The sequence below is a fragment of the Neltuma alba genome, unplaced genomic scaffold, assembly GCF_004799145.2.
Source record: "Neltuma alba isolate B1F8T4 unplaced genomic scaffold, ASM479914v2 tig00012629_pilon, whole genome shotgun sequence".
NCBI classification, from domain to species: Eukaryota; Viridiplantae; Streptophyta; class Magnoliopsida; order Fabales; family Fabaceae; genus Neltuma; species Neltuma alba.
The window spans coordinates 224,150-239,084 of NW_021637069.1; the positions used below are offsets into that span (position 1 = coordinate 224,150).

Here is a 14,935-nt window from a genome sequence, read left to right on the forward strand (position 1 = left end):
CCCAGTCTATTTTGTCTATCATATTTACTTAGTTTTTCCAAGATAGTCCTTCTAATAATTATAGTTTTAACCAACATACTTGATTAGTAAGGATATTTTAGGAAAGACAACACCTATTTATTACAAATAACTAACTTAACTTCTTTTCTTGATTTCCTGAAATTAGTCAACTGGCTCTTATAATTAGGACCGGAGGTAGTATTAGATAGTTGTAAAAAGAAGACCCTTATAATACCTGTAAATCATAATAAAAATTTTAGACGCATGAATTATAATTTTAAAATGTAACAATAATAGTTTAATTTTATAATTTTTTAATGATAGTAAATTTTAGAGTTAATAACGGTTAATATTTATAAAACATGAGTCTTTAATTGTCATTTTTCCTTTTTTTTTAATTAAAGCATCAGTATCTTTTTATTAGAGGAAATCCTATTCAAAGTACTGTCAGATATTAGTAGGGATTTAAATCTTGATTCGTTATGTTATGAATGATTAGTTCCTTCTGCTAATTATTTTCTTCTTTCTTTGCCAGAATAACAGGCCTCTGGTCCTTCTTTTGGGCCCAATATTATATGACTGGAAATTATGTCCGGTGACAATATCCAATCGTCACAGGCCCAGTGAGCCTCAAAATAGTGGGCTTTATCCCAATTTCATTTTCCGTTGTTAAAAAAAAAAATAAAAGCCGTTATTCTACTTCGCAGTTCGGACCTGCGAGGGAAGGCCGTTTTGGAATTTTAAGTTCCAACGCTGTGGTCTGTCACCGGCTTCTCCTCCTCCGCCAGATACTCCAGGTCCAACGACTCCACTGTACACACTGCACCATGACAAAAAAACCAGAAGCTCCTGATGCTAAACCTCCTTAATTCAGTCACTGCCTCCACCTGAAGTTTCTGAAGAGCTTCAAAACGAACCAGAAAAATGGCTGGAGGTGGAAGGAGAAGCGCTCGCAGCAGAATCAGATCCTTCACTGATCACAACGATGATGAGTCTGTTCGTCCAGCGAAACCCAGTTTCAAGCTTCGTAATAATAGAACCAAAGATCGAAGCTATCTCCCAATATTCAACGCGTCTTTTAAAGTCTTGCTTGGTGTTTGCTTATTAGCATTCTTCACTATCTTGTTTATGATCCATCACATCCTAAATCGTCACGCAGAAGTTCATATACCTAGGGTTATCACACCATTTCCTGCGCCAAAGATGATGGACCTCCCTCAGGTTAAGGATGCATTCCTTTATCTAATAATATTTTGGAAATTTCGGCTTTTGTTGTTTGTTTTGGGAATTGAATAGTTTCGGCGTATCACAGTTCCACGGTCAGCACAAGGAGAGTTTATATTGGGGAACTTATCGGCCCCATGTATATCTCGGAATTCGTGCGAGGTAATATCTTGCTCTGCTCCAAACTCCTTTTGTTCTGTAAACGAAACTCAAATGTTGACAGCTCATAAAAATTCCATTGTCATATTTGTGTGTTAATGTGTTATAAGCTCAAGCCTTGGCAGTGTGATATGAAGTGTGGTCTGAAAACCAGGGTGGCTTAGCTTGCTTTGATTTTGCGTGATAATGACAGCAAAATTTTATGTCTTTGCAACATTCTCAGAAATCATTATTTTGTGATTGCAGGACTCCTAAATCTTTGATTTCTGGATTAATGTGGATTAGCATAAAGGATGGCAGATATCACATGCGACATGTATGCAACAATGATGATGGGCTAAGCACTTATGGTTGGAAAAGTCATAATGGGCGTGATTTTGGGCATCAGTTGCTAGTTGACCATGGCATGAATTTGGATATTAGTTTCTTGAAATCAAAGATGGTTGGCAGTGGTTATGGAGGGGATTGGGCTGTTCGAATTGAAATGCAAATTGAGAAGTAAGTGATATTATTAAATTTTGTTAGGATTTTTTATCATAGAAAGTTTCATTAATGGATCTATTAGAAATAAGTTTCCATGAGCTTCTAATTGGCTTATGATGTGATTTAATTGAGTTTCGATGGATAACAAGTACGTCAATATTGAGTTCAGGTTCAGCATTCTGAATTCAGTTTTGCATTCTATGTTTGCATGTAACTCTATAATGATAGAGCCTTAGTATCCCAAAGTAATCCCTTTTTGTTCTATCCATAGAGTGATTTATTGTGGTCCTTTCACAGATCTGAATGGGATGAAGAATTTGGTGGAAATGCCCAACTCTTTTTCTACTTGGCTGATGAGGGTGGTCATGTTCTAAGTGTGAGTGGAGATTATTTGAACAATCATGAGGATTCCATAATCGCATCTGGCTCTCGAACAGACATAGGAGATTGGCAGCTACATTTAAAATCAATGGTAATGTTGAGAAAAACATCTCATGGTAAAATATTCAAGATTGTGCTTTTTGTACTATCAGTGGACCATTTGTGGAGTTTATGATTGATTGCCTATAGTTAAGTCACGCTTGAAAAAAAAAAAGAAGGGAAAAAGAAAGAAGCAACCATTCTTCCTGTTTCTTTCCTTGAAACAGTTTAACAATATTGTAAAATCATAAAGAAATGGATCCCCACAACTTTTAGCCAACCTGTATTATACCCTTCTTTTGATAGATAAAACTACCTAGATGAAAATTTTAGATACTCCTTTTTTCTTGGACCTTTTAGTGACCCATAAATTCAGCTTCATTTACCATCCTAATATAGTAATTGTTACTCCTTTGGTTCACAATAATTATCATGTTTGGTGGTAATCTTTAGTTCTGTTTGTTGTGGTTTTGCTCTTTCAGGATGGCTTGGAAGTGCATTATGCTGGATTTAATACGCCTCACTTTCACAATTTGTCTGATCTTGTGCAACAAAATCTTGCAGCTCAGGTATGTTAGGTTTTTACTTTATTCAAATATTTGATGACATAATCTTACAGGCAATGCAAGAATTTGCTATTGTGAAGTTGTCTTTGTGGGCCTTGTTCCAAACTTCCAATATCTCTACTTACTTGCATATCTTACTAGATGATGAAGCATGCCCGACTGCAGCTATCTGACTCATCAGACAATTCTCCAAACGTCTTAGTTTTTCAGGTAATAGATCGGATAGATACTCCATTTTTCTTATCCTAGCATTTGATTTAAATCATTTACATAAGACAAGAGATCTCTCCAACTGCTCTTGGAAGCTTCGTTTTCCATATGGTTTTGTTGTGTCATGCACTTACCATTTTCTTGTTGCAGATTAGTGGTAGATTTCCTCTAAACACAGATATTGTTCTTGTCTCTGGAACTGGATCAGAAAGACCAAGAGTAGAAGAACGTGTCAGCAATCTTACAGGTTTGGTTAAATTCAGTCCTCTTTTTTTTTTTTTTTTTTGAAATATGACATGTCCTTATTTGTGCTTTTCCATGATAAAGAAGAACTAAATCAGTTTTGACTTCATTGTAATTTGTAAGAGTTAGCTGGTGCATAACAAAACTGCTTTTCCTGGGTAAAGATATCATCAAGTCTTCTACATTTCTGTTGCTAGTTTGTGATTGCTAAAATTCAGGCTTTAGTTGGGAAGGCATGTTTACTTCGCTTTCAAACTTATTGCTCGTGGCTTCTGTTCTGCCTCATGGGCTACTTCCCAGTTTAGTTGGTGTATAGTTCTGCAATGAGCTTGGCTACCAGTTAATGAGTTTGCAGAATGTCTTGCTAAATCAAATGGTGTTTTAAATGTTCATTTGCTCTTCTGTTCAATGGCAGGCACCTCACTTACTAACCGACTGAAGGAGAAGAAACAAGAATTTGATGATAAGTTTGAAAAAAATTTTGGATTGGCTGACAAGGTAAAGTTTATTGTTTTTTTTTTGGTTATATATTTTATTTTACTTGACTTATTCAAAAATGTTTTCTTTCTGACAATGCATCTGGCCTTTAAATGTGTTGATCTCCTATACCATTCAGTTGACTTCAAATGGTGCTCAATGGAAGTAATTCTTTATCTTGATAACGAAATTCTAGGTGGATTCAGATTCCATATCTGTTGGTAAGGCTGCTATTGGAAACTTACTAGGTGGTGTAGGCTACTTCTATGGCCGGTCAAAAATTGCTGTCTCAGAAATACTTGATGTAAGCCACTTCTGTCTAGTTTTAGTCTTTATGTAGAGTATGTCATCCTTTAATTGCATACAATTAAACATGTAATTTCTAAAAATGCAGACGTTATATTTATACCCATGTAATGTATTTTGACTTTCTGCTTCTCAGTATGCTTTCAGTTGTTGCTTTACGCCTCAAGTTGATTATTTATGCTGGCACTTGACTTGAGAAGACAAGAACAAAAAAGTGACGTCAGAAGAAGCATATTAGCACCTCTTACCTAATATTGAACTGTGTTTTGTAATGTTTCTCAAAATAGCTGGTCATTCTATGGTTCTTTGTAGAAGTTTTGTTATATAAGGTGCTCTTAAACAGAGTTTGGATTCTCTGACTTCACAAAAAATGACTATGTCTTGTACATTTGAAAGAGATAAAGAGAAAGGAGAAGCGTGTAATTGTAAAATACGGACCCCATAAACTACCTAATCCTCTTGAGCCACTCTCTATCTGTAAAGTCATTACTGCTTGTCCGTAGAGGACCCATTTCCTATTACACATTGGTCTATAGTTTAATTAATTCCTCTTTAGTTCCTAGATCTGTATCATTTGCAGTTCTTTGCATTCCGCTTATAGTTATAGACTTTCGTTCTACGAGTGTGAGACTGTGGCTTTCCTATTCTTTACTTAATTGTTATGAGGTCCTTTGTTTTCCACACATACACCATCATATGGCTGGTCTTTGTAAAGTTAACAAGCTATCAGCAATATAAGTATTGACATACAGTAAATGTTTTTCTCTTGCAGTCTAAAAATAATGATAATTATTTATATTATTGGCCTGCTGAGCTTTATACAGCAGTTCCTAGCCGACCTTTCTTTCCAAGAGGATTTTTATGGGATGAAGGTTTTCATCAACTTCTAATCTGGTAAGTTTTCAAAGTTAGCTCTCTCCTTTGTATCTTTTTGTTATTCTTGAATTGAAATCTGCCTCCAGAAATAAGCTCTGTATTTTCTTGACCGCATTAGACTTATAGCTGATGTAATTTGTGGATCATATGTGGTCTGGGAATATACTTTATTTGTACTTGCAAAACAATGGCCAGGCGTTGGGATATTCGTATATCCTTGGATATTATTGGACACTGGTTAGATCTTATGAATGCTGATGGATGGATACCGCGCGAACAAATTCTGGGTTCTGAAGCATTGAGGTGTGGCACAGAACATTTTTCTTCAAATAATTGCCGTTCTTTCAGATTGTCCTTGTGACATTTTTTGTTCTGCACTTGCAGTAAGGTCCCAGAGGAGTTTGTTCCCCAGCATCCAACAAATGGAAACCCTCCAACTCTGTTTTTAGCAATAAGTGGTAACTTTTTACATTTATTATTCCTTTTTCCTCATTCCTGAGACATGAGAATCATAACTTCCGGCACTAGAAGGTCATATTTTGTTGACATGAGCAATATCGCAGAAGCCATAGTCTAACATCAGACTGCCAATGAGAAGTTTTCCTTTTCATTGAGAGATGATGAAAAGAAACCTCCTGGTTACATATGCTCTTCCATGTCAAGCTATCCATGTTTGCATGAGAATCACAACCCCCTTTCCATTTTTTATTTAGCATGGGAATCATGCTTGAATAGGAGTTTATCAATCAAAGCTTAAGATTTGGAGATTCTTCTACTTCTTCCTTCTGTTTTCTGGAACAATGAAGTTTTGGAATGAGGTGTGATAAGTGGTACCTTACTAGTACAATGATATGCATAAACATCACTTTCAAGGGTTGTGACAGAGAAAATGGAAAACACAATACTTTTCAGATCAATCACATCTCATTCCTCATTTATTGGCTTATAGGACGCGAATCACCTAGCATAAATAACAACTACTGGCTAATTCTTACTAATCCTACGTAACAAAGGGCTGAAGTATAGATCAGAAAGATTCCTAGTATTTTTCTGGCGGTGTTGGTTACAACTAGACGTTTTGGCGCATTCCCTGGAAAGTGGTTATTAGGATTTCGCACTATTCTTGTTACTTGTGATTTTTGCAGTTATATAATGCGTTTGTATGTTCACGTGGGACATGAAAATTCTACAAAACACAGTAAATAATAGGACTCCCTCTTGTATTGGGTGCATGGCACTATTTTGTATATTCCTTTTTCTTCCTTCTGCGGCCGTGTGGTCCCCTCCACCTTATGCTGAACTAAATGGTAAAATTTTTGCTTTCTTCAGATTTAGTTCATGGCTTGAAGAACAACAAGTTTACTGGGACTGATAAAACTGAGATCTCTCTTTTTCTGGAACATGCATTTGTTCGGCTAGAAGCATGGTTCCAATGGTTCAATACAACTCAGTCAGGTATATACTGTATGTGTGGTCTGCCTTAAGCACTCGAACCATCTTTTCTCGTTGACCAACTTTTGGGTTATATTATCTACTTGACGCAGGGAATCAGATGAGCAGCTACTATTGGCATGGACGAGACAATAGGACAATTCGTGAATTAAATCCCCAGGTACATGCTCATTTTATTCATTTATTATTTATTTTATATATGCTTAAAATTTTGATTCTGGGCTATTACAGTAGATCCCTGTATCAACTTGATCAAAACATCAATAGTTGTGCTTAAAACAAGGGCTATGTAAAAGGGAAGAACAGATTAGATTTGTTGTTGGAATTTGGAAAGTCTGAAGCACATGAGCTGGATGAGTTTTGATTTTAAAACCTGCCTTCTCTCTTGCAATTTACGTTGTTCTTGAAGTGCACTTCATATCTTCATCCAAAATGGGGTCACTTAACCCTGCTGTCTATGTTGGTCTATTTAGACAAGCTCGACTTTTCTTTAATGAATACATTTATTGCTTTATGACACTGGTTCTTGCGTCTTCAGACACTGTCCTCTGGATTGGATGATTATCCACGTGCTTCACACCCAAGTGGAGATGAACGTCATTTGGATCTTAGATTTTGGATGTTACTTGCAGCTGAGTGTATGCATTCTATTGAAGAGTTGTTGGACAAGGAAACCAATCCTGGCAAGGTATCAACGAAGTAACACATGCCTTATTAATTAGTAGATCATAAGTAGGGGAAGTACTAGAAGCAGAGAGGTAGTCACCTTATCTCAATGACACATTGAATGAAATCATGCAGGATTATGCTACTACTGCTAAAGTGCTATCAGATTTTGAGTTACTGAACCAGGTATATTCTTTCGCCGTATCCTTTGTTGGGAACTACCTTCACCTTGATATTCCATCATTAGTTTCAGTTGCTATGGATCGGTTACTGGTTCAGAAATATAACAACAAAATAATGTTAAAATCGTAGGGCCAAAATTTGTGAAGACTGATAAAATGGAGGTACTTGAAACTGCTCAGGACATGTATGGTAATAAAAAAATTTCTAAGAATCAGAGTACATGTTAAAAAGACAGGGTATGGCAATATAACGTTTACTTTCTGGATACAGAAAGTGTGTAATTTCCTAATTTGGAATTTTGGCCTTCCAAGCCTTCCTATAATTTTCTTTTTAAAAGGAAGACAATAGACATGGAGAATAGAAAGATAGAGTGCATTCTTGGCAGAGCCGTAGATGGGTAGGATATTATGATTGCTCTGCAAAGGAATATTTCGACAACACTTCCTACATATGGTAGCTTCATGGAGGACTCTTGCGGTTATCGTGAATGGATGAAACAATTTTTGTGGTTTTGGGAGATTAGAAAAGAGAAAGCAAACCATGTTTGTGGCTTTTACCGTAATATCTGCATCGTGAGATTGAAAAGCCAGTTCTTTTAAACTATAATCCGTGTCTAATTTGTGTTTCCTGTTATTACAGATGCATTTTGATGATGCATACGGTGCTTACTTTGATTTTGGAAATCATACAGAAAAGGTACACTGCTTATTAATTATTATTACAGGCTACTGTAGCAAAGTCTTAGCAATTCATTATTCCTCAATTCAAGTAATGAGACTTTCTTTGCGCCTGGAACTATGTTAGGTTCGGTTGAAATGGAAAGAACTTGAGGTAGGACACAACCATGTAACTCGCCAGCTTGTCCGGGATGTCTTAGAGAGACCAAAGTTGAGATTTGTTCCTCATTTTGGTTATGTTAGTTTGTTCCCATTCATGGGGAGGGTCATACCACCTGTAAGTGATGCACAGGTTGAGATCATGATATTTTGTCACCCATTTATTAGCTTCGAATTAATTTTTGTATGGTACTGTTATATTCAGACATCATGGATTTTGGAAAAACAACTTGACTACATTTCGAACCGAAGTGTCTTATGGACCGACTATGGACTCCGCTCTCTGGCCAAAACAAGGTCTATAATTAATGTGTTTTATGATTTTAATTCCAGAAGCCTTACTGATCAGTGACCAGATATTTGATTTATTCTGGGTCAACTAAATATGATATCTTAAACGCAGCTCCTTGTACATGAAGTACAACACAGAGCACGACGGACCATATTGGAGAGGTCCTATCTGGATAAACATGAATTACAGAATTCTCTCAGCCCTCCACCATTATTCCAAAGGTATATTAGAATTATACTATCGTGCTCTTAGCTCTCTTAAATTAATTTCCGGGTTGAATTTTGCAGAGAATGGACCATATCAGGACAGAGCCAGAACCATCTACGAAGAGCTGAGACGCAATTTAGTAAGGTATAATTTGATTTCGTTTGTTACTGTTCTAATGTACTTTTAAAGACTGGTTAAAATGCATTTGCCCTTTATGCAGAAACATAGTGCGCAACTATAAGCAGACTGGATTTTTGTGGGAACAGTACGATCAGAAAGAGGGTAAGGGAAAAGGGACACGAGCGTTCACTGGGTGGACATCGCTTGTGGTGCTAATCATGGCGGAGGCATATGGCCAAGTGTAGGACTCGAATGAGTGTTATTGTCAGTACAGTTATATCCCCATCAGAAGGACAACTTTTCCTCATCCGAGAATATCTATGTATAACGATCAAATCAGAATAAACACACAAAAAAAACAATTAAGTGTTTACCAAAAACCAGTTTTGGATATGGTCATACGGATAATCATCTGCATTTGAGCAACGCAGGGAACTCCCAATAAATTAGGGACGCTCGCTAATGAATTGGGAAAGTTCAACTAACCCGCTCCACATAAAAATTATTAAACACAAATCGAGTTCAGTTGAAATCATATAATATTTAATGTGTGTATATTAAATTCAATTCATTTTAAATTAAAATGGTGTTACGACAAGCTTAAGTAAATAATTTTTCATTAAAAAAAACATTTCAAGGGTAAAAGGATGAATGACTTCAATAAATAATATTCAAATAAAATGTAGGGTAACGAATATATTATATCTAGTTTTAAAAAAAAAATGTAATTAGAGTGGCCAAGGAATAATTTCCTACTGAATTTTTGAAAGCTTTGAACAAGCTCAAAACTCTCTCCAAGTTCTTTTACCGGGGAAAAATTTGTTCTGCAAATTGCGAGTGATTACAGGAAGCAGTTGGAGAAGATTATAATGACTCGAGTCGTAAAAAAGTCGTAACATGGTGACTAATCAGCAATGTCGCAACACATGCCTGTTGGTTAATAGCAATGGAAGCCTAACCGAATTTTGCATGTCTTCCAACTCCTATTGTATCATTCTTGGGCTCACTATTATCAGCTGTCATGATTCCAATTCAAGAAATACAAGGCAAATCCAACCATCATTAGGAAAGACTAATATGAAAGCCTCAAGGTTTCTTTTGAATGTTACATGGATTTCCCATTATCCGTTGCTCCCGTGTCCCCAGCCATCATAATCTCCAAGTCCCTTATATCTCGCTTCAGTACATTTCCCAGTTTTGCGACTGCCTCCGTCTGCTGTTGCAAGACCTGCCTCACAGAGAAACAAGAACCATTACACACGATTACTATGTTTTTTGAATATCAATTATCAACTTTATTTAGGGTTTGTTTCGTAATAGTTGACTTCGGAGGAAAAGGGAAGGAAATGGTAGGTTCGATTCAGAAGGGTTGGTCCTTGGCATTGGAACATCAGAGGTCAATGCAGTCACTCATCTTGAGCCCTTTTCTTTTGGTTTGTAGGGAAAAAAGGAATGTCCCATCCTTAGCAGCATGACAGGATTTTGCCGGGGGAAAGAAAGTTTGAAAAATTGGCAGCAGCACGGTCATTATACAGTAAAAAAGTATCTAAACCTTATAATGGTTTGTACGTACTTCAAGAACAGGAAAATAACAGTAACTTGTGCTTTACTTTTTTATATTAGTATAAAACATTAAGCCTTCCAAGTTGATCCCATCTCACCTCCTGCAGATCAGTGAGACTCTGTTCATGAATTTTAGTTGACCCTGGAAGATACAGCAAGCCACCATATCCCCCACTATTTGCCTGGACACGGGATACAGTTAGCAGGTTCTGCACCCTTCTAGATAGTTCTGCTCCAGATCCTTTCAACTGCAACAATTGTTTCAGTGTTAGTTCCGCCTCAACCGGGAGGTAGAAGATGCATAGGACTAAAAGTTCTACCTGTCTAGTTATAGTCGCTAATTTCTCTGCGAGTTCAGCTTCCCCTTTTGTTAAGGGTATACGACAGCCTTTTCCTTCCAATGCTTCCACTATTCTCATTACCTTCAATCACAATATATTAGAAGACGCTAGATTAATAGAGTGGCAATGAATAACAAATTCCAATGCCCCAACCTCAGCCTGGTGTTACAATTTATCATTGAACTATCAGAATCCCGACCAGCTATAGAGGATGTCACCAAGGGCATAGAATTAAAGAGGCGGTCACCAGCCAAAAGAAACAAGAGACTTTTATTTTCCTTTTCTAATTTCAACTTCTCGTCAGCTAATTCTTATTTTCATAAATGTACAAGTCACAATGCACATTTTCCTTTTAAAAAATGAGTTCTTTCATTCCAAAATCAACAGCAAGTTTCTTTCTCAAATATAGAATAGTTGCACGTACTCTTAAAAGACGCCGTTGAAGAATTTGTTCTTTCTGCTGCATTCTTTGAATCCAAGGAAGGGTGTCGGCTTGAAAATGTCTTTGGAGCTGCATAAAACATTTGAAAGTTATTAAGACAAATCACTAACGCATGATGAAAACAAATTCAGCACCACTTTAACATTGTACAGGGAAGAGGAGTACCATTTTAACATTACTTTGGGTTATGCGTAATCTCTCTGCATCTGAAACAATGACCTCATCTTGGATCTGCCCAAGGTAAATTCAGCATGAAATAATTGAACACGAGCTCAAAGGAGAGTTTGAAAAATCAAAAAGCATACATTATATACGAAAAAGCAGAGTGCTTCCGCATCAATCATGGAAAAACAGAACTTATTATTCTCATACATACTAAATAAGGGTAAAAATAAAAGGAAACTGTGTGAGATTCTTCAGCTCCCAACTTTTTAAGACGCGCCCTAAAAAAGAAACCAACTACTCCTCTTATGTATCAGAAATAGTGGCCAATTGAGTCACCAGGTCACAGTCGTCGAACAGTTCGTTCAGACCAGGTTCAGGCTTTACAGAGTCAGGGACTAATGGGACTGGGACTGAAAATAGTAAGATAGAAAATGATCTTGAACCGGACCCAGTGGAAGTAGTAGCAAAGTCAGTGGTTTCCCCCGATCCTGAACCGGATTCAGGACCAGCATTCTCGTCTGTTGGATAAGTCTGTAATCCGTAGGATTACCTCAAGGGGAAGTCTTGGCTGATTCAACTCAAGCAAGAACAGCATCTATTCCTTCAACAGCTGTTAGGGGCCTTTTTCCTCCGTTCCAGGTAAACAATCCAACAATTTTTACTTTTATCATGCGGCTATTAAAAACTGTGGCAACTAGTAAAGCCTAAACACGCATGATTTCATCCCTTAGCATGTATCTCTTATATATAAAATCTATTCTCTTCCATCTCGGGCTCTCCCTCTCCCTCGCACACACCCTCCCCTTGCTCTCAATCATAAAGGATCTTCAGACACATATTCTTAGATTGCTCAGCTCTCATAACTGAGAGCCCCTCATGAGCGTAAATTAATCCCCTCTAACATTGAAGCTATCTTAATTGTTAGATTAAACACTCCCCTATGATTTTTCGTCCTTTTCTCCTCACAAAAAATAATTTAAACCACTTAAAACAGGAGATATACTATGCAAAGGTCCGAAGGGGCAGGAAGTTTGGAACAATATTTGTTCAAAATCTCAAAGTCTCCAATGTCTTGCTCTTTATCCTGAGATAGACTACTCTTTTTCCTAGCCAACATGTATATGTTATCAGGTTTCAAGAATAAGAAGTTATAGATTAGCAAGTTGATGAAGTATTGAGTGATGGCTAGACGATACAGATCAATATGACATTCAAAGCACCAAACCCTTGTTGTGAGTGCTTTCAATATCTGCCTTGTGAAAAGTTACAAGCCAATATAGAAAAAAGACAATAACCCACTTCCAATGCAGGTTGTGGGTCAGTAGTAACCATGAATATAAATTCTTACAATCGGAGAAGTTATTTTCCAACGGAGCCTCAGTAACCCTGATTTAAAACATCATTAAGGAAGCCAGCAGTCTTTTCAACCCTAACTTATTAATTATGGTGCATATGCTCAGCAGAGTCATCTAAACAATCTTACGACACAAATAAATCAAATGTTCAGCATCAATTCTAACACTTTTATATTGTACAATACTGAAATATATGATTGCTAAACAACAAAACCCCATCTGAACAACCATTTTATTCAAATAATCAAATATTCAAGTTACTAGTACTTCTCCATTGTTTTTTTCCTTTTCTCTTCTGATAATCGGTATATTGGTTAAAGTTAAACTACCAAGGCCAAGACGCTGCTATTAGAAAAATAAAAAGGACAATTACATGAAGTTTTGAACTAATTAAATTTACCTTGAGTCGTTGTGAAAGATCCTTGAAACCCTGAACAAGTTGAGGCCATAGGCGTTCTCGATCAGCACTTTCCATACCCTCAAGCTTCCCCATTGCCTCTGCCCACATGATCTGGCGATACAAACTATTCCCCAGAATTAGCCAGCGGTGGAACAAACAAAAAAGAGTTTTATACTTCCATAGTTCACAACTACAGTGATGATTTGTATACAAATTGAGGGAAGGAACTTACGTCTGATACACCAGCAGGCTTCACCCTATACTGCGGTTCTGTTACACTGAATAATAAATGCTGCAGAACACAGAAATTTGAGACAAACATTACGCATAAATGCTCAAATTGGACATTTATATATACGGAATAAAATTTCATTATCAACACCCATGAACACTGCCAATAAACAGCAGAATAAAGCTTGCAATAGTAGAAATTATTCTGTAATTGCAAAAAAGAAAAACAGAGAGTGGAATACCTTGAAGGCGTACTTAGAATTTCCAGTATCCTCCTTATAAGCATCAACGATAGCCTAAAAATGACGAAGTAATAATAATAATCCATAAGAGTACAATGTAATATGTAAAGACGGGAACGGAATAGAGCCACGATAGGGTTTATGAAGGCGGGTTAACATACTTGAATATCGCGATCGGCGAGAGAAAAAGGAACGGGAGCTACATTAGCCATCTGAGTAGTCAATTGTGCATTCTGAACAGGAGCGGATTGTGGTGTGGCAAAAGAAGATTGAAATCCAAAACCAGCAGAAGCAGGTTGCTGAAACAGCGGGGTCTGTTGCGGTTGCTGTTGCTGAGAAGAAAACGGCGTCGAGAAAAGTGAAGTGCCGAAGCCAGTGGCAAAAGAAGGCGTAGACGGAGTACCAAACGCTGGCGTAGATGACGGGGTTCCAAAAGCCGGCGTTGATGATGGCGCGCCAAAAGGGGGCGTCGACGTAGCCGCGCCGAATGCCGGCGCTGAAGATGGAGTACCGAACGCTGGTGTGGAAGATGGGGTACCAAATGCTGGGGTAGAAGAAGGAGCGCCGAACGCCGGGGTTGAAGAAGGGGTACCGAATGCCGGGGTTGAAGAAGGGGTGCCGAAGAGCGAAGAAGAACTCTGAGCGCCAAACATTATGAGGACTGATGAGACAAGAGTGAAGAAAAGATAGAGAACAACAGGATTTCTATTCGATCTAAGCACAAGGCGTCATTAAGAGGGCAAAATCTCGCACTACAAATGCTCGAAGGAATGCTCACTGCTCCGTCTGACTCTCTGTTGCCAAATGACGACGTGCTTCGATTTAAAACCAGCGTCAACCAGGAATCGACAAAGACGCCTATACTGCTGCGCTATGAAGGAACGGGATTTGCCTTGCCTTTGCAAATGAAGGGTTTTTTCCCTTTTTTTTTTTTAGCATACTTTACTTTTGTGTAATTTCAGTTAATCTTAGTATTAAATATAAGATTTTTTTAAATTGATACATAATATAATATTATATTTCTTTAAATTAAGTGATTTATTTAATTTTTTTAATTTACTTAAATTATTTAAATAGTTCTTTCGTTAAAGATAGGAGGGGTGCTCTTTTTTTTTTATCAATTTATTATTCTAAATAATATTTATATTATTAATTTTAATATTTTTATTATAAATTAGGTTATTTTTTGAACGCTATAAACATTGAAGAGCTTAAGCACATACTTGTGAGAAAGAATATAAAGATGTATAGAATACGAAACTGATAGTCACATTAATTTTGAATTAGCAAAGTAGCAATTTTTTTAATCTTATAATTGGCAATACTCCTAAAAATGGTAAGCATGACAAGTTGACGGGTCCAATGTAATTTTGTAAAACTACGCATGATTTTCTCTCTCTTTGTAATGGCATGAAGATTTGGATTTTATTATTATTATTATTATTATTATTATTATTATTATTACTACTGCTACTG

The 14,935-nt window shown here is 37.0% G+C and overlaps 2 protein-coding genes across 2 annotated transcripts; one reads left to right on the forward strand and one right to left on the reverse strand.

Annotated features, from left to right (window-relative positions):
* Positions 1-764: 764 nt before the first annotated feature.
* LOC114729367 (mannosyl-oligosaccharide glucosidase GCS1) lies at positions 765-9,093 on the forward strand. The gene is made up of 22 exons (XM_028916361.1): positions 765-1,221; positions 1,313-1,386; positions 1,630-1,881; positions 2,164-2,338; positions 2,769-2,855; positions 2,994-3,062; positions 3,213-3,309; positions 3,721-3,803; positions 3,979-4,086; positions 4,861-4,982; positions 5,160-5,267; positions 5,349-5,422; positions 6,294-6,419; positions 6,509-6,576; positions 6,955-7,104; positions 7,218-7,268; positions 7,905-7,961; positions 8,070-8,219; positions 8,307-8,398; positions 8,505-8,614; positions 8,681-8,744; positions 8,821-9,093. Exons 1-22 carry the CDS (start codon positions 925-927, stop codon positions 8,963-8,965), a joined length of 2,559 nt encoding a protein of 852 aa, XP_028772194.1. The 5' UTR covers positions 765-924; the 3' UTR covers positions 8,966-9,093.
* Positions 9,094-9,403: 310 nt separating this feature from the next.
* On the reverse strand, positions 9,404-14,298 carry LOC114729336 (nuclear pore complex protein NUP54). Its single transcript, XM_028916328.1, has 10 exons — positions 13,621-14,298; positions 13,460-13,513; positions 13,219-13,278; positions 12,987-13,097; positions 11,232-11,297; positions 11,049-11,135; positions 10,604-10,705; positions 10,382-10,531; positions 9,830-9,948; positions 9,404-9,736 (listed from the first exon to the last, which is right to left on the reverse strand). The coding sequence occupies exons 1-10, from the start codon at positions 14,110-14,112 to the stop codon at positions 9,733-9,735; spliced, it is 1,245 nt and encodes a 414-aa protein (XP_028772161.1). The 5' UTR covers positions 14,113-14,298; the 3' UTR covers positions 9,404-9,732.
* Positions 14,299-14,935: the final 637 nt, after the last annotated feature.

Excerpts from the sequence above, each read along its gene's own strand:
- LOC114729336 (XM_028916328.1), bottom strand. The coding sequence starts at position 14,112 with ATGTTTGGCGCTCAGAGTTCTTCTTCGCTCTTCGGCACCCCTTCTTCA. Across the intron at positions 13,279-13,459 it reads ATTCTAAGTACGCCTTCAAG|CATTTATTATTCAGTGTAAC; the intron begins GTATTCCACTCT and ends TGTGTTCTGCAG. Across the intron at positions 13,098-13,218 it reads AGCCTGCTGGTGTATCAGAC|ATCATGTGGGCAGAGGCAAT; the intron begins GTAAGTTCCTTC and ends TTGTATCGCCAG.
- LOC114729367 (XM_028916361.1), top strand. The coding sequence starts at position 925 with ATGGCTGGAGGTGGAAGGAGAAGCGCTCGCAGCAGAATCAGATCCTTC. Across the intron at positions 8,399-8,504 it reads CGCTCTCTGGCCAAAACAAG|CTCCTTGTACATGAAGTACA; the intron begins GTCTATAATTAA and ends TCTTAAACGCAG. Across the intron at positions 8,745-8,820 it reads CTGAGACGCAATTTAGTAAG|AAACATAGTGCGCAACTATA; the intron begins GTATAATTTGAT and ends CCCTTTATGCAG.